The following is a 23,479-nucleotide window of genomic DNA, read 5'->3' as shown; positions in this document are numbered from 1 at the left end:
CCTTATTCCTTCTCCCGCGTCCACTTGATCATGGTCTCGGGGGAGCGGTAGAGGAAGATGAGCTTGGCGTAGAGCTCCTCCTCCAGCTCCAGCTCGCCCGTCTCCCGCACCAGGAAGATGTCCTGGCACAGCTTCAGGATGCGGTCCACGCAGGGCAGCTCCTCGAACATGATGGAGTGCGAGATCTCGCTGAAGAAACCCCGCACGAACTTCCCGATCACCAGCACGATGGAGACGTACAGCCCCATGATCCTGCAAGAGCCGGGGGGTGCATCCTGTATCCCACGCCCCCCAGCTTGGGACCCTTTTTGGGGTGCAGCCAGGTGGTCCCCCATCACAACCCCACGCGCCCTTTCCAACGTACCCATAGCCAGCCAAGAAGCCCAGGCTGGGGGGGCTGACTTTATCGTTGAAGATGACCATGGGGAGGATGTTGCCATCGCGGGGGGGGGCCTCTTTCAGCCGCACCACCCACCACTCCAAGAAGCTGTCGCCCCTGCGGCCGGCACCCGCCCGCTCCCGTTTCAGCTGCACCTCCACATCCAGGTAGCTGTCCTCCCCATCTGCCGGGGGGCGGGGGGGGCAGCGTCAGGGCACAGCACGGCCGCCGCTGTGCCCCCAACATGGAGTTTTTGGGGGAGGGGGACACACACGCATCGTGGCACCCACCTGGCAGCAGCTGCTTGACGGGGTTGGCTTCGGGGCCATTGGGCGCCCGGATGTATTTGGGGAAGAGTTTGGGCACTTGCCTGCAAGAGAGTGGGGTGAGCATCCTCCCGACGGGCGCGAGGGGGGGTCCGGCCCCCCCCGCCCCCTCCCCGGGGACACTCACACGGGGGTGTCGCGGGTGCCTTGCAGCAGCTGGGCCAGCTCCAGGCGCTGGGGCGCGCCGGGCTGCAGGTCGGTGGTGTGCTTGTCGAAGGTGTGCTCCACCGTGCCCCCCTTGCCCAGGTCCCTGCGGGCAGAGCGGGCAGCAGAGGCCGAGGGTGGGTGTGTGCGGGGGTGCCGGCAGGGCTGTCCCCCCACCCCGCGTGCCGGCGGTACCTCTGGAAGGTCCAGGTGAGGCGGAGGGTGATGTCGGAGGAGCCGTTCTGCAGCTCCCGCCGCATCTGCTCCCGGCTGGGGGGGCTGATGCTCCAGAGCGAGCCCGAGCTGCCCTCGATGCGGGCCGTCACGATGTCCTCGTAGCCGTACAGCGTGATGAACTGCATGGCCACCTGGCACCGGGGGGGCGCGGCTCAGCTCCCACCCCACGACACCCCCAGCCCGGGGCACCCCCAGCCCGGGGCACCCCCGCCACGGGATTTTGGGGTGGGGGAGTTACCGGCTGCCTCTCAAACTGGTTGGTGAGGGCTTCGTAGTCCTGGGGGGTGAAGGGCTGGATGGATTGCTGCTGGGCGCTCATGGTGAACAGCGGCTGCGGGGGCACGGGGTGCTGTCAGTGGGGCAGGGGACCCCAGCATCCTGGCTGGGGACCCCGGCACCCTTCCTGCGTCCTCACCTCGTACCCCCCCAGCTTGAGGGTGACGGTGACGTCGATGGGGTGGTTGACAACGCCCACCACGGAGCGCACCAGCGACATGAAGAGCAGCGGGAACCAGATGATGGCCACGAGGAAGAGGATGATGAGGCCCCCCATGCCATACTTCACGATCTTCTTCTTCTTCTGCCCCTTGGGCTGGGGGTACTTCTGGGGGGGGCAGACAGTACGTCGTGCCAGGTGGGCTTGGGGGGACCCCAAGCAACACGGGGCATGTTGTGGGGTCCTTCTTAGCACAGCAGGGCCATACCTTCTCTGTCTCACGGCTGCATTTGATGATGAAGACGTTGGCGTAGATGTCCTCCACGCACATCCAGTTGGAGAGGGACAGTGTGGTGTCCGTCCAGACCCAGTCCATGACGGCCCGCAGCTCCACCAGGAAAGGCACGAGGCGAAACCTGGGGGGGATGCAAGGAGAGGGGGCTGGCACGGCACCCACTGGGCACCCGGGGGTCCGTGTGGCCCTATGCCATACCCCTGGAAGAGGAAGAGGTTGAGGTGGTTGTATTTCTTGGTGAGAAAGTTGCCCAGGATGCGGGTGGGGTAGCCACAGCGGATCTGGTAGGCTGACAGCGCGAAGTAGATGCACTTCACAAAATACCACAGCTGGGCCACCGTGTTGAGGCTGAACAACCTGTGGGAGGGAGGTGTCACCCCCTCCGGCCACCTCCCCGGCCAGGCCAGGCCACCACATGGGCTTGGGGACACAAAGGTGCCACCCTAGGACCATGCTGTGCCCTTGGGGACATCCTCGGGGGATGCTCGGTACCTTTCGGTGACGGCCGGCAGGATGAAGAACATCCAGAGGTGGATGCTGAAGACCAGGATGACCTGGAAGATGAGCTTGCCCAGCACGGTCTTGCGGAGGTAGAGCGCACGGTCAATGACCATGGTGGTGAACTGGATGAGCAGCATGACCAAGAAGGCCTCCGGCACTTGGTCATCTGACAGCGAGGAGGTGATGTCGGCAGCCGCCGAGTGTTTCTGGGGATGCAGGAGAGCTCAGGATACGGCCCAGCCTGACCCCCCCATGGGAGCTGGCCAGCTGGTGCCCTGCGGGACCCCCTCTGCTCACCCCGAAGGCCCAGAAGCCAAAGATGATGATGATGAAGTCAACCACATCGGCCAGGAACATGAAGGCGTAGACGTCGGTGGCTGCCCGGTGCTGGGTGTGCAGGATGTCCCGGAAGAACCCGCGCACCGGCTGGTACATGTTCTGCGCCCTGGAGGGCGCAGGGGACAAAAGGGGATGGGTGAGCGGGGGGCTGCACCCCACAACCCCCAGCCCAACCAGCACCATGGGGCACTCACATGGTGAGGAAGAAGAGCTTGACCCGGAGCCCAAACGCCTTCAGTTTCTTCTGAGCGTGGCTCTGTTTTGCCTCTTCCTCCTCCACCTCCTCCTCCTCTGCCTCCTCCCCCCCATCTTCTACGAGTGAGGCACAGTGTGGGCGACAGCCCTGGGTCCTGTGGGGCTGTGTCCTGCCCCAGAGGACACCAGCCTTGCCCCTCACCGGGGCTCGAGGGATGGGAACCATCACTCACCTTCCTCTGGAGCCGCCTCCAGCTGCTTCTTCCCCCGCCACCTCTTCCTCCTGAAGCGAAGCTGCATGGCCCCGGCTCCCTCTTCCTGCCCCACGGCATCGCCCTCCGGCTCTGGCTCCGGCCCCAAGGCTGCACCCAGCGCCCTCGGCTCTGCCAGCACCTCCGTCCCTTCCTCACCCACCGGCACTGGCGGGGATGCTGCTTCCTCCCGCCTCTCCTCCTCTTCCTCATCCTCCACCTGCTCCACCTCTGCCTTCTTCTTGGGGAAGGGGTCTTCCTCGTGGTCCCACAGCCCATAGGACTGTGGAGGGCCGCGGTCAGGGGGACAGGGTTCCTGATGCCCCACACACCTCACCCCCCATCCCACAGCATCAGCTCCCATTGCACCCCAGGGACCCAACCAGCAATGGGTGCCTTGGGTGGAAACCAAAGCAGAGCCACCAAGCACCCACTGGATGCTCTCCAGAGCCCCCATCACCTCCAGGAGCACCTCCAGCACCCACGGACGCCCACCCGGGCGATGCCCGCGGTGGTGCCCGTGCCCCAGGGCTCACCAGCAGCAGGGAGCGATGGAAGAAGAGCGCCAGGAGCTGCATGAGGTCGTACTTGATGTAGCGGTCGGTCTTCTCCAAGCCCAGGATGCGAGGTGGGAAGAAGGGCTTGCCCTCGTTGCGCACCAGCATGGCGTAGCCGTTCCAGGGGAAGAACCCAAACTGGAAGAGGTATTTCACCACCACCATCGCCTGCGGGGATGCTGGGGTCAGTGGGTGGCAGCTGAGGGCCAGGTGGCATCGTCCCTTCCCCGGCCACCCCCTGCCCACCTCGGTGAAGATGATGGCAGTCATCCAGAAGCGCTTGCTGGGCCGGGGGATGGAGAGCATGGCCCAGAGGAAGACGAGGATGGGAAGGAAGAGGGAGATGACAGAGGCGGTCACCATGTTGTTGAGGATGATGATGAAGTAGCAGAGCAGCTCGGAGTGGGCGGCCACGCAGCGGTACCCGGCCAGCAGCAGCTTCAGGAACCGGTTGTGGGACCGATAAAACTGCTCCGACTCTTCCAGCTCGGGGAAGTACAGACGCCTGCGGGGTGCAGGGGGGGTGAGCCGGCCCCACCGCCCCCCAGCCCCGGCCCCGCCGGCCCCACGTCCCCGTACCTGCTCAGGAGGAGCTCGCTGGCCGTCCGGCTGCGGTTCTGGGGCAGGGCCAGGAGCTCCTGAGATCCGGCCACGTCCTCCTGGGACCCCCAGGTTGTCACCTGCTCCCGGCTGCCGGCGGGCAGCGGGCATCCCGCCGGGGCGGGGGCGGCTCCTCGGTGCCCGCTGGGGATGGCACGGGGACAGGGGTGAGCCCCCTGCCCGCAGCGCTGCCGGCTGCCCCCTCGGGGGTATCTATGCACCTGCCTGGAAGCGACGCCATTCTGGGGGTCCGCACCCCCAGCTCCCTGCAGGCTCGTCTCCTCGGGGGGCTCCTCCGGCGGCGGCAGGTAGAGCTCGTCCAGGACCCCGCGGTGCACGTCCTCTCCCTGCAGCGGGCAGGGGCTCAGTGCCACCGCGGGGCTGCCGCCCCTCCCCGTGCGCCAGTGTCCCCCCCGGGCTCACCGTGGCCAGCCGGCGCGTGAGGACGTATCTCTCGAGGCACAGGACGGTGGACATGTCGGCGTGCTCCCGGGTGCAGGCGTCCAGCCACTGGGTCAGCCCGTCCACCATGGCCCGGCACAGCACCCACAGGAACTGGAGGGTGTTCATCACCCGCTGCACCACGTTGCCCCGCTCTGCTGGGGCGAGGAGAGGGGGTAGGGGGTCACTTCGTGCCCACTCAGACCCCCCCAGCATCCCCCTGCATTGAGGTCCTGCCGCCCACCTACCGGAGCCTTCCTCCTCCTCTTCCTCCTGGACTTCAGCCTCTTCGGGCACCTCCAAATCCTCCTCCCTCGCTCCGCTGTCCCCTGTAAGGGTCAGATCCACCCCGGGAAGGGGTAGCACTGGCTCAGCAGGGGATGGACATCATTTCTGGCCCCATCTTGGGGCTCTCCTGCTCACTACCCCATCCCCTGTGCCCCCCATCCAGCCTGAAAACCAGTGTAGGCACCAAAGGACAGCTGCATGGCTTGTGCCCAACCTCACTGTAGCCATCAGAGAGTCCACACACATGCCAGGACCCTGCTGAGGTGATGGCCCATTACGGGATGCCAACAGCAGCCAGGGCAAACAGTGGGCGCAGGGCACGACTGCGTCCCCTCCCAGCCCCCCAAGACCCATTTTGGGGTGAGCCAGACCCACCCGCAGCGACGCCGGCATCGGGCGGCTCCAGCTGCTCCTGCTGCTGCAGCGCCGTCCTGGTGTTGGTCACCCAGGCCTGGTAGGCAAGCTGGTGGGGGGAGAGGGGCCATCAGCGCTTCGTGGGCACCATGAGACCCCCCCAGACCTCCAACCACGCTCACCTGGAAGGCACTCTGCCTGCCTGGCCGCGGCTCCTCCGGCACTGCCACCTCCTCCTCCTCCTCGCTGTCTGACTCGAAGAGGAAGTACTCCCCCGAATGCAGCACTGCCGGGGCGGCACCGGGTGTCACGGCATGGCTGGTGCCATGGCACGGGGTGTCACGGCACAGCCGGCACCGAGGCTGGTTCTGCCGCCATCCCCCCAGGGCTCTCTGCCTGGCATGGTGCCACCAGCGCAGTGCCGAGGCCACCCATGGGGATCCCCGTTGGGGACAAAGACTCAACTCCCACGTCCTGAAACTGGGGTCCCTCCAGCGCCGGTGTTGCAAGGTGACCGATGCCGGTAACCCCAAACCCTGCCCGGCACCCCCCAGTCCAACACCCCGTTAGTGTTGGGAAGCAGGGACGCCCTGGTTAGTGCCCCGCGGCCCAGCACGGGGACGGGGGACATGCAGGGCGTCACCTTGCCGAACGCACCGTCACCACCGCTCCCCGCGGGTGTTAGCGGTCCCGGGCGGAGGGACCTTGCCGAGGGGCTGCGCCCCGTTATAGCCCCCGTACCGGGGCAGTACCTGCGGCGTGGTCTAACCATGGCCGCCACCACCGCTCCCTCTGCCGGGAAGGGTCCGCCGGGCCGCCGGGTGCTGTGGGATGGCAGACGGGGGTGGGAGGCCGAGAACGGCCACGCTCAGTGCACCCACCCCCAGCACGGGGCAAGCAGGGGGGGCAGGGAAGGGGGGTTCACCGCAATGCTCCGTGGGGCTCCACCGGGACAGGCGTCTGCGATGGGTCACCCTGCTGTGCCCGGAGAAGGAGTGGGGAGATGGGAGGGACGGTGTCACCTGGCTCTCACCTGGCCTGGCCTCATCCTGCCCCTCGCCGGTGCCACCGGGCAGCCGCTCCTGGTGGTACTTCTCCTGCTTGGCTCGGATCCGCTCCATCCTGCCAGGCAGAGGCTGCTGCGGAGCCCGCTCACCCCAGCCCCCCAGGGGCACCCCCACCCATCCAACCCACACAGGGGTGCCCCAGGGTGCTGGCGGCTGCAGAAGGGGGGGTCCCAGGTGCCCCCCAAAACCCACTCACTGCCGCTTCAGCTGGGCCAGCGACTTCTTCTCGGCTTGCCGGTGGGAGCGCATGCTCTTCAGGACGCTGGCCTTGAACAGCGCAACGCCCCTGCGGGACAGGAACGGTGGGAGGGTGAGGGGGGCACCGGCACCCCGGCACCCATGGGGGGACCCTCCGAGACCCCAGCCCCACCTGGAGGCCTGCAATGCAGAGGCCTGGAGGTCCAGCATGACGTGCAAGAAGTAGTAGCTGAGGAAGACACGGCGCTGGAGCAGGAGGAAGAAGAAGCAGATGCTGTCCCAGATGATGCCCGCCTCCTCCACGGGCAGCGAGCAGTCCTGGTCCTTGCCCATCTCCTTGGCTGGCAGGCAGATGCAGGCAGGTCAGACAGCAGCCCAAACCTGCACCCCCAGCCCCACTAGCTCAGGCAGGGCAGCCCCCAGACCCCCCCAGGCCAGCACTCACGGTCATAGTAGCCCTTGACGGTGCAGACCAGGCTGAAGAGCTGGATCACCCAGCAGAAGTTGCTCTGCATCTGCTGCACGAAGACGCAGGAGAGGAGCTGCGGGCAGAGAGGGCAGAGCACGGGTTTTGCCCGGGGACAGTGAGAGGGGGACGGTGCTGCCGCCCATCCCCTCGCCGGGGGATGCCCATGGCGTGGGTGTCCCCAAGGAGCAGCCCAGGGGCTGTTGCATGGCTGGGGCCCAGCAGCCCTCACCGATAGCATGTTTTTGGAGATGATGACGGTGATGTTATAGAGGATGAGGCAGTCCCAGAGCACGAGGCGTGCCCGTGCCGGCTTGCGCAGCATGGCGGTGCCGAAGAGGAGGAGGTAGAAGCAGGCCAGCAGGTAGCCGAGGCCGAAGAGGCTGATGCGGGTGGCCCCAGTGATGAAGACCACCACGAGGACAAACCAGAAGAGGTAGCGGAAGACCACCACCTTCGCCATATCCAGGTATGACCTGCGGGATGGGGCGCTCAGAGCAGGGTCCCCGTCCTCTGCCAGCACCCATGCTTGGCACCGCCTAGTTTCGGGGTGCAGCAAGGTGCTACCTGACACCCCTGCCAAACCAGCATGGTCCCAGTCCCCACATCAGCCCTATCTTGGGGGACAAAAGTGCCTTGTCCCAGCCTATGGGGTCCCAGTGCCCACAGGGATCCTGCACCATCACCACAGCATCTCCCCAGGGGTCCCAGCACAGCCTCAGGGTGCTCCTGTCCCAGACATGAGGATACCATCCTAGTGGCAGGGGGTCCTGTCCCAGCCCAGTGTCGGGGGGGAGGGCCTTCCTGGCCCAAAGGGGTCCCAAGCCCATGCTAGAGGATGCCAGCCCAGCAGGTCCCACTGCCTGGGGGTCCCAGCCTGTCCATACCCTGAGGGGTCCCATCCCAGGGCGGGGTCCCAACCCCATGACCCCAGCCTGTCCCCGGGTCCCGGTGATATGCCACACGACAGCAGGCACCCACCGGCAGTGGATGAAGTTGGGCGTGAGGTTGCGAGAGTCCCGCTCCAGGTCGAGCCGGTCGGCGTTCTCGCCGGCCGCCCGCAGCCACTCCTCGGTGCGCTCGGCCTCGAACACCCGCCACTGCTGGGCCGCGCACAGCAGCAGCACGAAGTCGTCTGCGGGCACATGGCTCAGACCGAGGGGCGGGGCAGCCACCAAGCCCCTCCCCAGGGCGTGGGGCATCCCAGGCCACGCCTCCCCTGGCTGCGAGATTCCTGAAGCCCTCTTTCTAAGGGGCGTGGCTATCAGACTCCTCCTCCGGGGGGTGTGGCTTTCAAACTCCTCCCAAGCCTGTGGCTCATCCCAGGACCTGCCTTCTCCAGAAGGGAGTGGGCATCTGCCAAGCTCCACCTCGAGGGGGTGTGGCTCATTTAGCTCCTCCCACTCCTCCTGGCTGCCCTCCCACCTCCCCCTGCTCACTCTCCTGGGGGGCAGGATGGGACCCCCATGGCTGGGGCTGGGGGCTGCCTCACGGGCGGGGGGGGTGCAGGGGCTGGAGCGGGGGGACAGGGCACCCCGCAGGCAGGGGGCTGCCGGGGCTGGGCGAGGGTACTCACTGATGAGGTTGGTGGATTTGGGGGCCACAAAGAAGTCGGGCAGGTAGAGCCACTTGACGAGCGCCGAGTTAATGGGGAGGGCCCGGCTCCAGCGCCACGGATAGTCTGGGGGGCAGCGGGCACGCTTGGTGCCGGCCCCCCAGCCCCTTACCCAGGGCGGGCAGCCTGCGCCCATGCACGACCTCCACCTCCCCGAGCCCAGCAAAGGATGGGTGCCCCCCACGTCCCTGGCCCCTTACCCACGCAGAGGGCAGGCGGCATGCCCACGCACAGCAGGTACTGGTAGAGGAGGAAGATGACGAGGAAAAGGCAGTATTTGGGCCAGAGGCGGGCTATGGCCGCCCGCCGGCGCCGCGTTAGGATGACAACCAGCCAGCAGCCGTGCAGGATCACCATGAAGTTCATCCGCTGCCCGATCACGTTCACCGTCATCAGGAAGCAGATCTGGGGGGGTGCAGAGGCTCAGCCCTGGGGTGCAGCACGCAGCGGGACCCCCCTGCAGTGCCCGCTCCCTACCTCCAAGCCAAACTTGTAGTAGAAGTAGTTGAGGAAGTATTTGGCACAGCTGCCGAGGCCATGGTCGAGGTGCTCGCGGGAGATGTCCTCGAAGATGGTCTCGGTGACGGGGGCCACCAGCTGGTGCTGCTTGCGGTAGTACTCCTGGCGCCGGTACACCACCGCCTCGAACACCAGCAGCAGCAGCACCAGGAGGTGGTTCTGGGGGGAGCGAGGGGGTGCTCAGGACCACGGCAAGCCGCCGAGCATCCCCACACACAGTCCCCATGGTCGGTGTCCCCGTGCCCACCTGGATGTAGCCCAGGTTGGGGTAGCCCTTGTGGATGCCGAACCAGTTGGCAGGGTCCACGGGGCCGCGGTACAGCGTGGAGTTGCCCAGCTCCTCCGGGCTCAGGTTGGTGCCGTTGAGCTGGGGCTGCAAAGGGGAGCACCACCGGGCATCAGCACCCCTCGCCCCTGCCGCCAGAGCCCACCTCCAGCTGGGGAGCCCTCCCTGTGCCGCCACAAGCACCCCAAGAACCGGGCATCCCCCCGGCACGGCCGCCCCGGCACCTGGGTGCAGTTGCTGGAGTACTCGCGGGGGTCGACGATCTTGAGCTGGTAGAGCATCTTGCAGACGATGATGATGCAGGTCCAGACGGTGGAGAGGCAGGAGGCCATGTGGCGGAAGCGGCAGTAGGGCATGGCGAAGGCCCACAGCAGCACCAGCAAGAAGTTCATCAGCGATACCTGGGGCAGTGGCCACGTCAGCACCCTGGGGGGCCTGGCTGAGCCCCCCCACCCCAGGGTCCTGAGGCTGGTACCTCCTGCAGGGCCACCCAAATGGTGTAGAGAGCCACCAGCTTGAGGACATGGAGCTCTAGCAGGCGCCCCAGGAAGACCTGCCCGCGGGTCAGCGTGTTCGAGAAGGTCCAGCCCAGCACGATCAGACGCTCCAGCACCAGCCCCCATTTGGTGGGCACTGCGGGGACATGGACCGCCACAGACACCCCTGCAGCCACTCTGGCTTGGAGGACACCCCAAGCCATCCCTGCACTGCTCCAGCCCCTTCCTGGCTTGGAGGATGCCCAAATCCATCCCTGCATCCCCCTACCCCGTCCTGGCTTGAAGGACACCCCAATGCATCCCCATCCCCTCCCGGCCCCTTCACAGCACCCCGTCCCCCCCGGTCCCTGCCCGGTACCCTGTGACGCGGTGTCGGAGTCACCCGTCCTGGCGCTCTCGGCAGCGGCCGCATCCCGCAGCAGTCGGCTCCCGTGCAGGTCCTCAGGCCTGCGGGGAGGAAGGCTCAGCATGGGGATGGGGGGCTCTCGGGGTGCGGGGGGGGTCACCCCGGTGCGGGGCCCTACCTGGGGATGTGGCGGCGTGGCGGGGTGGCGGCGGGGACGTGCTCCAGGTCGGTGATGCGCATGAACGGCCGGTGGAAGTAATGGAGCTGGAGGATGCAGGCCAGGAGGAAGAAACCCGGGATGAGGGTGCTGGAGAAGAGCTCGGAGACGCTGAACTGCTCCAGGCCCAGGTCGCCCAGCCTGGGCAGGGAAGGGAGGGTCAGCGCGGGGCCGCGTCCATCCCACCCCGCGCGGGCACCAAACCCGCACGCCGGGCTTCAACCCCGACTCCCCCCGTGCCTCAGTTTCCCCACGTGCGACGCATCCCTTAGCCATGCCCCGGTGCCACCGGCGGCAGAGACCCCGTGGCGGGTCGGGGACACTCACTGCTCATCGGTGAGGCCTGTCAGGTTCCTCCAGTACATGGGGAAGTCCTCGAACTGGAAGGTGTAGACGGCGATGAGCACCAGCATGGTGTACGCCACCACCAGCCACCAGAAGCCCTTCAGCACCTTGCGCCACAGGCTGTAGTACACCTGCGGGGACGGGGACGTCGGCGGGGCCGCGGCGGGGCCGGAGATGGGGACAGGGAGGGTCCCCAGCCCCCCCCCCCACCTGGAAGAGGGTGAGGCAGAGGAGGAAGAGGAACATGTAGACGATCTTGTAGACGACGAGGCGCCCGGCGAAGCTCACCACGATGAACATGCCGGCGCAGACACAGATCCAGTATTTGGCGTAGAAATCCCGCACCAGGGCCCCCAGCGCCTTCAGCACGTCCCGCTGCCGGCTGGGCTCTGCAAGGCAGGGAGGGGGCTGCAGGCAGCCGGGCGGGGGGCACACGTGCGTGACCCCTCCGGCAGCTGCCCGCCTCCGGGCGCTCGTGCCCCGGCGCAGGGTCCCTCCGGACGGGCGACGCCAGGAGCCCTCACCCGCGTCCGAGACGGTCACCTCCAGGAGCGGGGTGGCCGGGCACCTCCTCGTTAGCAGCTTCTCCTTAACGAACTGCCGCAGCAGCAGCCAGAAGGTGAGGGTGAGCAGGAGCTGCGGGGACAGGCGGTGAGCGGGGCCAGCCGGGGGCCAGCGGGGACGGGGACAGGGCCAGCGGGCTTACCTTGGCCCCCAGGTCCAAGCAGGGATATTTGGGGTGCACCAGCCCCAGCTGCTCCAGGCTCATGAAGCCAACGCGGGCGGGCAGCTCGGGGGCCAGATCCATGCCCCAGACGTACTGCAGGCTGCAGAGCGCGATGCCGTAGAGGAGGAGGAAGGGCGAGCAGAGCATGGCGAAGTGACGCCGGCTCCGCACCGTCCAGATGAGGCACGCCCAGAGCAGCAGCACGAAGGTCAGCCAGCTGTGGTAGGTGATGCTCCACACCTGCAGGCAGGCGGGATGCGGCCGCTCGCCCGGGCTCAGGCCGGGAGGTGCCCCCCACGCCCCTCCCGCCCCCCAGCCCCTTACCATCATGGCGATGAGGGCGCAGACGTAGCTCTGGGTCATGACGACGTGGCCCAGGGTGTGCAGGGGCAGCCGCTCCGCCGGACGCCTCCTGCCTGGCCACGGGGAGGGGGACCGTGAGCCGCCCCCGAGGCCGCGGGCAGGGCTTGGGCAGGGGGAGGCGGCGGGGCCGGGCTTACCCGGCTGTGGTGAGTTGCCCATGACGTGAACGGTGCAGTTCTCAGCGCCGCTGCTCGGCTTCTCGGTGCTGGGGGACAGCATGGGCTGGGGGGGCAGAGAGGGCTCAGAGCCCACCTCGGCACCCCCGGAGCACCCCACACCCATCCCCCCCCCCACTCAGGCATCGCTCGGGGGGCACAGCCCCCCCAAACCCACCTTGGTGTCCTCAGCCACGCCGTCAGTGTCCTTGGGCCAGCTCTCCAGCTCCACCAGCTCCCTCCCCGGGCACCTCGCCGGTGGCTGTGCCGGCGCCATGGTTCTCTGCGAGGGGCAGGAGCCAGCTCAGAGCACCCCGCTGCAGCCACCGGGGGAGCAGGATCATGCCCCGTCCCCCTGCCGAGGCACCCCCAGCCACAGGCACCCACCGCCCCCCACCTCCCCTCCGCCGGGCACCCGCGGTGCCGGGGCTGGGGCAGTCAGAGCAGCGGGGCACGCCAGGCATCAGCGTGGGGTCCGGCTCGGCCCTGCAGCCCCTCACCCTGGCATCCAGCCGGCGCAGCTTCACCAGGGTGACCATGGTGTAGTAGAGCAGGAGCAGGATGCCGGGGCTGGCGTAGACGGGCCAGGGGTGGCCGGTGTTGAGCACCAGGGCGTTGGGCCGGGAGCAGTTACGGTACAGGACGATGTCCTTGAAGCCGAACACCCTGCAGGGACGGAGCGGGCGGCATTACACGCCCCCCAACCGGGACCTCCGCCATGAGCCAGGGTCCCATCCCGGCGCTGGCACGGCACACGGCTTCACCGGGCAGCCTCCGGCCGCCCTCCCCAGGGACTCACCGTGCCCAGATGCTGGGGGGCGGGAAGACCCCCTGGACGAAGGGCGCCTGGTAGGCATAGAGGCAGAGGAGGTGGCCACCGGCGTAGACGCCGACGAGGACGCAGAGGGTGTCGAAGGCCGGGCGGCTGGCGGGGAGGTGGCAGGCCCACCACGTGCACAGCCCCACGAAGAGCAGGTAGTAGACGCTGGAGGAGGCGGAGGGCAGGGTGATCCCTGGGGAGCAGCGCCCCGCGGGCGGTCAGTGCGCGGCCGAGCGTCCCCGCCGCGACCGAGCGTCGCCTCCGGCGGCGTGGCCACCGAGACCCCCCCCCAGCTCACCGCATGCCCCCCACGCCCCATACCCACCAGCCAAGGCCAGCAGCAGGATGGCCAGGCCCTTCCCGGCTGCCCAGAGCAGCCAGTGAGCCGTCACCCGCAGCCTGGCGCTCAGCGGCGCGTCCGCATCCGCCGCGCCGCCGCGCCGCTCCACGTCCTCCTCTTCCCCCTGCCAGGTGAGGGGAGCACGGTGTGAGCCCCGCGGCCCGACCCCGGGCAGCCCACCAGCTCCAGGCTGCTCCTGGCCGCGCCTCAGTTTCCCCACTTGAGGGAGAGCACGGGTGGACGGCCGCGGCGCGCGGCCCGGCGCTGCGCGGGCGCGCGGCCCGGCACCTGGCCGTGTTTATCTCATTAGCCGCTTGGAAAGCGCCTCCAAAAGGCGGCTGTTTTTCTTGGCGCCGGCGCCCGGGTTCCCAGTACTGAGGTTTTTTCCAGGCTGCCTCCCGCGCTGGCCCCGCGCTCACGCCGAAGGCATTCGCGTCGGCCGGTGCTCCGGTTACAGCCCGGCCACGGCCGGAGCCGGGCAGGCGAGCGCCCGCCACAACAGCCCGGACCAGGGGGGAGCACCCCAAAACGGGGCTGAGTCCCAAGGGGTGTTTGCTGAGCTGGGGGGTGCCATCGACTTGGGGTTGGGTCTGCCTGGGTGACCCCGGTGGCACGAGCACAGCGTCCCGGCGCCCTGCTGGCAGCGCCAGGCAGGGCTGGCATGGCACGGCACATCACGGCACCCAGCCCTGCACCCTGCTGGCAAGCTCGAGCTGGGTGCCAGCACGCCACGATTGCCCGCCCCACCGCCCTTCCTGAGCCCAAGGGTTTTGGTGTGGCGGTGCCAGCCGGAGCCTGAGGGCACCACGCTCCCCCCACGGGTGGGCAGCCCCGCACCAAGCGTGCCGTGGGGCCGGGCTGTTTGCCGGGATCCCTATGGCAACACGGGAGCAAACACGGGCGCTCCTCCGCGGCTGAGTCACCCCGGCCCATACGAGGTGCCGCGATGATGACCCAGCCCTCCGCCGCTGCCCGCTCAGCCGGGCGGCCGAAACTGCCCCAGGCCGGGTCCCCAGCCACCGGGGACATCTCCATGGCAAGCCCGGCCGTGCCCCAGGCTGCCCTCCCCGGGTAGGGGATGGGGACCGGCCGCCGTGCCCCGGGGAGGCTGGCAGGGGCTTGGCGGGACGCGGCGGGTGGGACATGGCGGGTGGGACGCGGCGGGTGGGATGCGGCGGGTGGGACGCTGCCGCCGGCGCCGGGGTGGGCTCTCACCCGCTCAAGGGGCTCCAGGGACTCCGGCCTCCGGCCGCGGGCGGCAGCGCCAGCCTTGGTGACGAGGCGGCGGCACAGGCACAGGCAGAGGGACGAGACCAGCAGGATGCCGACGTCGGGCGCCACGAGACGCACCGAATTGGGGATGTCGCTCAAGTCCAGCCTGAGGAGGGGAGAGCAGGGCAGGGGAGGGCTCGGGGGGGGGGGTCTCCCCACTGCCAGCCCCCAGCCCCACACCGCGGGGGTACCCTTACCTGGTGACCCCAACGTGCCGGGCGAGGACCTCCCAGGTGCTGCCTGCGGGGAAGCAGGGGGGCACTGAGTTCGGCAGACCCCGCGCGGGCGAGCTCCGAGCCCACCCGGCGCAGGCGGCCTCCCCATGGGGAGCACGCCCCACGTCCACGGGGGCCCAGTGCAGCGGCCACCGAGCCGGCACCCTGGCGCGGCACGGCCCCCCGCGCCGTGACCCTGCAGAGCCTCAGCAGGCCCCCAGCACCCAGCAGGATGGGACCCCTGCACCCGCATGGCACCAGCTTGGGGCTCCAGCCCCGCGGGGAGGGGGTGAAGCCTGGGGGAGCAGAGGTGCGGGGGGGCGAGGGCAGGCGCGGGCCCTCGCGGGGCGAGGCGCCAGCCCCCGCGCCCCGTACTCACAGCTGGGCCCCAGCAGCCGGTCCAGGACGGGCAGCGTGTACAGGCATATCTGGAAAACGAAGTGGGCGAGGAGGAAGAGGATGCTGGTCCCCAGCAGAGCTTTGAGGAGGCGGCTGGTGTGACCTGCGAGACATGGGCAACCCACTGCCGGAGGTGGCCCCGGGGAGCGCCAGCATCCCCAGCGGGGACCCAGCACCCTCGGGAAGAGCCGGGAAGGGGTGCACCACGGCCGTGCCCAGAGATGCCAGGGGTCTGCGCCAGGGACAGCGTCCCAGCAGGACCTTGCACGCCTCAGCGTGCATCCCGCACAGCGTAAGAGCACCCATTCTACTGCGCTCCTGGGGAAACTGAGGCACGGGGCAACGCAGGGCCCCAGGACCACACTCCCTCCCCTTGCCCCTGCAGCACCCTCCCACCCAGCTGGCACCGGGCGCTTCCCAGTCCCGCTGAACTGCGACCGGCATCGGGAAGCAGCTCACCATCCCGATCCCCGGTGGAACATCCCGGGAGGGGCTGCGGGTGGGTTCCAGGGGGTCCCCCACACCTCAAACCCCCTCAGACCTTCCACCAGCTGCAGCCATGCCCCCATCCCACCCACCTCCCCGGGCCGCGCGCCCGTTTTCCTGGCCACGGGACAGGCAGCGAGCCCACCGCAGCTGCGCGCCGGCCGGGGGCCAAAAACTCTCCCTCCGCTTGTTTTTTCCTGTAAATCCGCGCGAAGGCTCTCGGCAGCGCCCGGGCTCCGGAGCCGCGCGAGCCCATGAAATATTCAGAGGGCAGAGCTTTTAGCTGCGGCCGTGCCAGGCGCTGCCGGCTTGCGTTACACCGCGGCTCAGCCTGGCGCAGAGGGCAGGGAGACGGCAGGGCTGCGGGCACCCGCCGCGGGGGTCCCACGCCCTGCTGCGTCCCCTGCGCCCCCCCACGCACGCCCACCGGGGGGGGAACGCGCCCGGGCAGGGCGGAGGGGCTGCTCGTGGTACGTCCTTGCCCAGCCGGCGGGCGCAGCCCGGCCCTGAGGTTTCTGGTTAATAAGGCTGGGGCTCAAAACTGGCCATTTTGTAGCTACAGGACTATTAATAGCCGCGCCGGGCTATAATTAACAGAGCGAGGCTGCCACGCGGAGCCACACTGCCCGGTGCGGGCGAAACCGCGGGGAAGGAGGACAGGTAGCTGCCGGAGGGCAGCTGGCAGCCCCCCGCTGCCCACCCTGCCCTGCCCGGTCCCCGCAGCCCAGGCGGAGCCCCTTACCTCCGGCGGAGCGCTGGCTGGGCCCCGGGAACCAGGGCAGGAGCAGCAGGAAGAGCAGGTACACCAGGGAGAGGACGTTGAAGCGGAAGAGGCAGGCTGAGGGCAGAGGTACAGGCAGGGTTAGGGCCGGGGATGCTGCACGGGGAAGGCACTGTACCCCACCAGGCACCCAGCTGCACCCCCCCGCCCAGCCCAGGGACCCCCAAGGATGGCACCCCGACCTGCATGGCAAGGGACGCCCAAGCAGGAGGCGAGGGATACCCCAAAATGACAGGCAGTCCCGAACGGGACATCTCGGGGCAGTCCCGAGATGCCGGTGGGAAGGGAGGAACACGGGCAGGAGCCCCGGCTGGTTCAGTCCCGGTAACCTCCACGGGTGGCACGGGGTGGGAGGGTCACCAGATGTCCCAGACGTGTGGGGTGACAAGGGGACAAGAGCAATGAGCAAAACCTGCCGCATTCCCCCATCGCTCCTGCAAGACCGTACCGAAGTTTGCAGGGACCCCACGGCGGGGCTGGGACCCCCACCCGTGGCCACCCCGGGGCTGGCAGAGCCCCTCACCTGCGCCCAGCCCCGCTCCGGGCACGCCACCAGCTCCCCACCTTCCCCCTCGCTTATTTTTAGACCTAAATTACAGCTTGTTTGCAGGCGTGAAACCGTCGGAGGAGCTGGGCAGGGAGCGGGGCTGAGCCAGCGCCCCGCGGAGCTGCTGCCGGCGGGGACAGGGATGGGGACTGCACAGCGGGGACGTCCCGGGGCAGCTGCCACCATGGCTGGGGACACAGCGTTCCCGTCGGCTGCATGCATACACCGGGTGAGCGGTGACAGACACCGGCACATGTATCGGTGCGAGCTGGGACCAGCCGTGGGGCAGCCCTGCGGCCGCCCAGCCATGAGGCCACGGTGATGGGCAGGGCGGCTTCGCTTTTTAACTGTCCCCCTGCTCCAGGCAGTCCCAGGTCACCCCTCCATCCTCTCCCCGGCAAACCAGAGGGACATGTCTGTGCGTTCCACTCTGGGCAGGGGGGACCCTGGCTCTGCGTGGCCAGGGCAGGGACACGCTCCCCTTGGCACTCCACTTGGGAAGGGGGCGAGGCAGAGGGGGCCAAGCGGGCAGCCCCCGGCCCTGTGGGGCTGGGGGGCCAGGCTGGGTGCCAGGGGACGTGCTCAGCACCGCCAGCCCGGCACGGCCCTTCCTGTGTTTACGCGGTTTCAATGGGACGGCGCATCCTGGGGCGAGGGACAGCACAGCCGGGGGGGGACCCGGTGCAGCCCCCCGTGAGCACCCCAGGGACGGCGGGGGATCCTCGGAGCATGGTGGGAGGGGAGGCACGCAGGAATGAACCCGGCAGTTCAGGGCACATCCCACGCAGCACCCGTTGGGGAGAAAGCCCAGCTCCGGCCCCACAGCAGGGTCCCCAGCTGCCTCCCCTCCCTGGGGAGCGCAGGCAGCCCCCCAGCACGGGTGGGGGGACCGGGACCACCATCCCACCAGCCGCCTCTCTGCGGTGACCCCAGGACGTGTCACCTCCCCGCACGCCACCGAGGGTTACTGGCTACTGGCTACGTTTCGGCAAACCATGATCTCATGGAGCAAATATTCCCCTTCCCGCGCCAGCGGCGACAGGGCCGAGAGGAGCCTTCCCGGTGCGGAGGCGAGCCGTCACTCCGGCTTATGCGGGAGCCAGCCAGCCCCCCCCTCAACAGCACCAGCACCCCCAGTCCTGGCACCGACCCCGCAGCCCACCCCTGCGCCAGGGCAGGGTCCTTTGGGTGCCTGGGGCGAATACCGGTGAAGCGGAGGGGACCAGCTGTGCCGAAGCCCCGCTGGCATCGCCTGGACTGGGGTCTGCCCGAGACCTGCGGGGAGGACTGGGATTGTGGGCACTGTGGGGAGACCTAAGGCATTGGGAAGGGCTGGCAGCAGCTGCCCGCAAATGCAGAGCACCCCACTGGCACCCCAGGGCTGAGCCAGCACCCATGGGACCCTCTGGCCGGCAGCTCCCCCTCTGCCCCGGCTTGGGGTATCACCGGGAAAGCTCCTGGCAGGGTGGTCAGCGCTCACCACAGCCCCGGCTTCAACCAGCTTTTAAGGGCTTGAGGGTGAAAAAGGGGGAAAAAAAAAAAAGATGCTGACGGTGTGCCGGACAGGGAGCAGCTCCCCGGCACGGCGCAGGCCGGTTTGGGAGCACCCGTGGTGCCCGGCTTTGCACCATCCTTGGCAGGGCCGGCTGCCGCGAGGCGTGCCGTGCTGGCGGTGCGTGGGTGCTCCATCCTGTGCAGTCGGAGGAAACCGGTTCCCCACCGTGCTGACAGCGGGGAAAGCTCCGGCGTGGGGAGAAAAACCAGTCTGGCATATGGGGAGAGCAGCCCCATGGCAAAACCCGCCCTCCCGCACCCATCATCCCCACGAGGAGCCAGGCGAGTGGGTGGGTGCAGCACCGTGGCACCCGCTGTCCCCCTCCCCATGCGAGGGGCACCCATCGCCCACGCTACCCCACGGTCTCACCTCTGCCACACGCACGGGGCAGGATCTGGCCCGCGCTGAGCGTCCCCCTTGTACCCCCAGCAAGGTCATCCCGGATCCGCACCCCAAACCCCCCCTTCCCCAGCCTGGTGACCCCGGGGGGTCGGGAGCAGCCGCTCAGCTCCCACGCTGCCGGGGAGCTCACCGCCACCGGCGCTGGCAGCCGACAGCACTTGAAATATTAACGATGTTAATGTGCCGGGAGGAGGATAAATCGCAGCGCTGAGGAGCTGGGCGGGATGTGCCGGGTTTCCTTCACGCCGGCCTTTAATCTCCCCTTGAGATCTCCCTGTGGGAGGGGAAGGGGGTCATCGGGGACCCCAGGGGGAGGCAAGGACCCGGCAGCAAGGGTGGGGGCAGCCGGGGAGAGCCGGTGGCGGGGTCCCTCCCATTGCAGTTGGGCTGGGGAAGAGTGGGAAGGGCGGCTGCGGGAGAGTATCGGGGTCTGGCGCAGCCCCCTCCCCGCAAACCGGGCACCATCCCGTGCCCAGCCAGCTGCCTGGGACGGATCCATGCCCAACTGCATGGGGAAAGGGGGTCCCTGGACCCCGCCGGCAACGGGGGGGCACCGTGCACCGGCCCCGCAGCACCATCCGCCCTGTGCCCATACACCGATTGGCACCGGCACAGCCGCTGGCTCTGCGGGGACCTGCGGCCACTCAGGATTAATTAACAGAGCTCTTTAATTCCCTGCCTGCCCTGCTATTTTCACACAGGCCCGTTACCTGCTGCCAGAGCCAGGCAGCTCTGCCAAGTGGCTTCCCTGCAGCTGGGTCCTGCCTCCCGGCTAACCGGCCCCAGCCAGGGTCCCCAGGGCCGGAGGGACACGGATGGGGTCCCCGGGGTGTCACTTTGTCACTCAGGACCTTGAGCTCTGCACCCACTGGCTCCAAACCAGAGACAGGCTCACGAACCCCCACCACAGTTGCTCTTCCCATGGCATTTCTCCCCACCCCAAAATCCAGGCAACCCCCAAGCAGCGAGCCCCGGGGCCGGCCACGCCGGGACAGTCAGCCACCAGCACGTTCCCAGCCCCGGTTCCTCTTTCTGGGAAGAGGGAGCAGCCCCGCCGGTTCACCCACCATATCCTGTTTTTGTGGAAAGTTAATCCCGCTCCTGCCAGTGCCGAGGCAGCAGCCGGCCCCGCTCCCTGGGGATGCCGCGGGAGCTGCCCCAGGAGGGCACCGGGCCGGGTGCCAGCGGGTGCCACGGCTGCCAGCCTGGGAAAGCCCAGCGGCTCCCGCAATGGGACAGGGAACGCAGCGGCTTTGGGGACGGCTGCTCGCTGCCACCCGAGTGACTGGGGACACCCACAGCCCCGCGGCTGCAGCCCCTACACCGGGCACACGCCGGGGCGGCACAGCCCTCGCCAAGAGGCCGGAGCAGCCCTCGGGGTCCCCAGAGCTGCAGGCTCAGCGCCGGGATGCCCGTGCACGCCTCCCGCGTGCGCGCCCGCGCACGCATTCCCCTCGCGCGGCGACGTTCGCGGATCCACCGTAATATTCCCCATGCGCGGCCCGGGGCCGTGACGGTGTCTGCCATGCGGCAGCGCCAGGCAGCGTCGAAACACCCCCCCCTGCTCGCCCAGCCCCAATGGGCACCCCGGGACTCTGCCGCGACCGGGGCGCGGAGGAGGCAAAGGGTTAAACCCGGCCTTGCAAAACCCAGGCTTTGCAGACCTCGGGAGGGATAAAGCCCCTGCAAGCCCAGCCTGCCCGCACCCAGAGCCGCTCCCCAGCCACAGGCAGTGGGGCGAGCCCCAGGGGCAGCGTGGGGACCCGCTGCACGCCCGGGGAGCCCCCCCAGAGTCACCCGCCTCAGTGGGGCCGTGCAGGGGCTTTGCAAGAGGCTCAGTCCCGGGGAGACGGGCACCCCAGCCCGGGCAGAGCCCGGGCAGGCCGCAGGCAGCCGGCCCTGCGCCTCCCATCCCCCTGTGCGCCTGGGGAGGAAACAGGAGTTATTGCTCTTGGAGGCAGCGGTGGCTTTTTTTTTTTTTTTTTACTTTTTTTTTTTTTGTTCCCCTCCTCTTTTTTATTTCCCTTCATTTTATAAAAAGCACCTGACCGCAGGAGGCAGCCGGCCGCAGCCCACGCGCCTGCCAGCACCCAGCTGGGCACCGGCACAGCCGAGAGCATCACTCAGCCTGGGGGGGTCCCAGCACAGAGCAGCCTGGTCCCCACCCCGGTCCCCCCACGGGTGGGATGTGCCCCCGCCGGCTCCGTGCACCCCAGCATCCCCACCAGGCAGGGCAGAGCCGAGGCACCTCCCCGCACCGGCTGGGGGTACGGCCCATGGCACGGCTGGGAGCTGCACCGTGGGGGTCCGTGCCTGTGCCAGCCCGCGGGGAGCCGGGGGGGCAGCCCGAGCCGCGCCGTGGGGCCCAGCTCCCACGCCTCCACCCGCCCCGAGCTGCGAGCAAACATCCTCCGGACGTTTGGGAAGAGCCTAATTGCCAGGGAAGGAAGGTCGTGCTCCGGGGCTCTTCCTCCCCGCCAAGGTGCGGCGGGACGAGCCACATCCCCCCTGTGCCTCAGTTTCCCCCCTCGGTGTGGCTGCGAGGCCCCAGACCCCACGGGGACACCCGCACGGCCGGAGCGGGAGGGGGCTGCTCTCCCAGGACAGTCCGCGCCCAAGCGGGGCCCCAAATTTAAACAAGCCCCCTAAGAGCTCACCGGGGCGGGGGGGGGGGGGCGAATGCCAACACCACCGGCCACGGGAGACAGTGGATCGCCGGCACAGCACCCCGTGCTGGCCCGGGGCGAGAGGGCAAGCGAGCCTGGCACGATCTGGGGTCAAATCGGCATAATTGGGGCACGAGGACCCCACGCGCGAGGCCGCGCCCCGAGGCCACGTGTCGCCCCGTGCACCCATGGGATGTGGCCGGCAGCTCCCGCGCCCCGGCGCGGCGGCTGCCACCCCACCGGCCGGGGAGGCCTTGTGCAAGCGGCGCCCGGCCACCTTCCCTTCCCAGCCCCGCTCGTAGGCAGGGTTATAATTAACCTCCTCGCATCCTGCGCGATGCACTGAGTCACTCCTCGAGCGAACCAGAGCACGTAAAGAGAAGCTTTTTCAACAGTCACCGACTTCCTCCGCCAGCGAGGCTCACCCCGCGCTGGCGGCACGGCCAGCGCCGCGCACCCCAGCCCGGCTCCCCGAAACGCAGCCGGGACAGGGGCTGCTCGGCTGGACGCAGCTCCCGTCGGGTACACGTCCCTCTCTCCAGGTGACACTACCCCAAAAGTCATGCCACCGCTTCCCAGGGCCGCAGACCCCCCGGCACGGGCGGCACGAGCCCGGTGGCAGCGGCCGGACCCTGCCCATGCCGGGGCACAAGGAGCCCGTTGAACAATCCTGTTTACGGAGAGGTTTTTCCTTTGCGTCTACGTAAAGGTAAAGGGAGCGTCCCCGAGCAGCGGGGTTCAAAGAGCCGATTCTTGCTCGGCGCGTCCCAGGACACGGGTATTTTCCAGGCCGGTAGCCAGACGGTTGCCTCGGTGGGTGGTGGATCTGCCTCCGAAGGCCAGTGTTGCTTAAAACGGGTCTGGAGCCGCAGCCACGCAGGGGGCCACCGCGGCCAAGGTGCCCGGGTGCCCGGCCATGGAGCCGGGATGGGTGCCAGCTGCCCCCCGAGTGTCGCGGGGCTGTCCCGGCTCCTTCCTCACCCCCCACCTTGCAAGGGGCAGAGGAGGGAGCGGGGTGACGCGGCGGGACGGTTTCAGCCCCAACCGGCCCCCGGGCGCCGGGTCCCGGGGGAGCGAGCGCTCGGGGGAACGACACGCACACCCGCGGCGCTGCCCCCACACCCGGCCCAGAGACGTTGCAGCGCTTCCCGAGAGCGGGCTGGGTCCCGCGTGGGGCTGGGGCCGGGGAGCCCACGCGTTCCCCCCACTAACCCACCCGCCCACCTACCTCCCCCGGCGCGGGGAGCACCGCGATCAGGTTCACGCGTGGGGGGGGGGGGGGAAGGAGAGGGAAGACACAGTGCACCCCAAACACTACCCTCCTCCCCCCAAAAAGAACCCCACCCACCCCCCGCGCGGTGCGGCCGCACTCACCGGCGAGCAGGGCGAGCGGCAGCAGCAGCCAGTACAGCCCCGCGCACAGCGCCCGCCGCTCCATCCCCTCAGGCGGCGGCGCCGGGCCGGCCCATGTCCCACCGAGCCCCACCGAGCCGTGCCGGGGCTGGGCAGGGCAGGCCCCGCTGGCCGGTCCCGGAGCGCAGCGAAAGGACGCGCTTTCCCCCGCCCCGCTCCCGCCGCCTTTATAACCGGCGCCGCCCGCCCCCCCACGCCCCGGCGGGCTGGCCCGGCACGGCTCGGCACGGCTCGGCACGGCTCCGTTCTGCCCGGCTCGGCAAGGCCCGGCCCGGGCCGCCCCGCCTAGCGCCGCCCGCCGGCACTGCAACCCCGCCACCTCTGTCACGAGCTGGCCGGTCTCAGCCCCGACGGCAGCGGGGGAGCTCGCCGGAGCGGGGCGCAAGGGGAGAGCCCGGCCCCCGCAGCCCCCCTGTTCCCACCGCCGGCAGCAAGGGAA

At 69.1% G+C, this 23,479-nt stretch overlaps 1 protein-coding gene across 1 annotated transcript; it reads right to left on the bottom strand.

Moving 5' to 3' along the window:
• Positions 1–2: 2 nt before the first annotated feature.
• Positions 3–23,065, bottom strand: PIEZO1 (piezo type mechanosensitive ion channel component 1 (Er blood group); the record flags this gene model as incomplete). The annotated part of the gene is made up of 49 exons (XM_082005791.1): positions 3–252; positions 365–563; positions 670–749; positions 833–955; positions 1,045–1,217; positions 1,325–1,417; positions 1,502–1,690; positions 1,791–1,938; positions 2,016–2,174; positions 2,310–2,524; positions 2,616–2,763; positions 2,852–2,969; positions 3,086–3,386; positions 3,640–3,828; positions 3,907–4,165; positions 4,240–4,607; positions 4,684–4,859; positions 4,950–5,030; positions 5,311–5,452; positions 5,526–5,629; positions 6,096–6,167; positions 6,377–6,465; positions 6,607–6,696; positions 6,781–6,949; positions 7,054–7,150; positions 7,307–7,550; positions 8,056–8,209; positions 8,651–8,755; positions 8,890–9,094; positions 9,167–9,367; positions 9,456–9,581; positions 9,719–9,895; positions 9,970–10,127; positions 10,350–10,438; positions 10,516–10,695; positions 10,882–11,030; positions 11,110–11,288; positions 11,424–11,535; positions 11,606–11,866; positions 11,951–12,211; positions 12,323–12,427; positions 12,645–12,810; positions 12,944–13,157; positions 13,290–13,428; positions 14,520–14,682; positions 14,774–14,812; positions 15,167–15,293; positions 16,419–16,514; positions 23,002–23,065. The coding sequence occupies 49 exons, from the start codon at positions 23,063–23,065 to the stop codon at positions 3–5; spliced, it is 7,746 nt and encodes a 2,581-aa protein (XP_081861917.1).
• Between the last annotated feature and the right edge of the window lie 414 nt (positions 23,066–23,479).

This window comes from Phaethon aethereus (genome assembly GCF_964289735.1).
Source record: "Phaethon aethereus genome assembly, chromosome: 13".
NCBI classification, from domain to species: domain Eukaryota; kingdom Metazoa; phylum Chordata; class Aves; order Phaethontiformes; family Phaethontidae; genus Phaethon; species Phaethon aethereus.
Note: the sequence above shows the minus strand (reverse complement) of the source record. Positions and strands in the feature narration are given on the sequence as shown.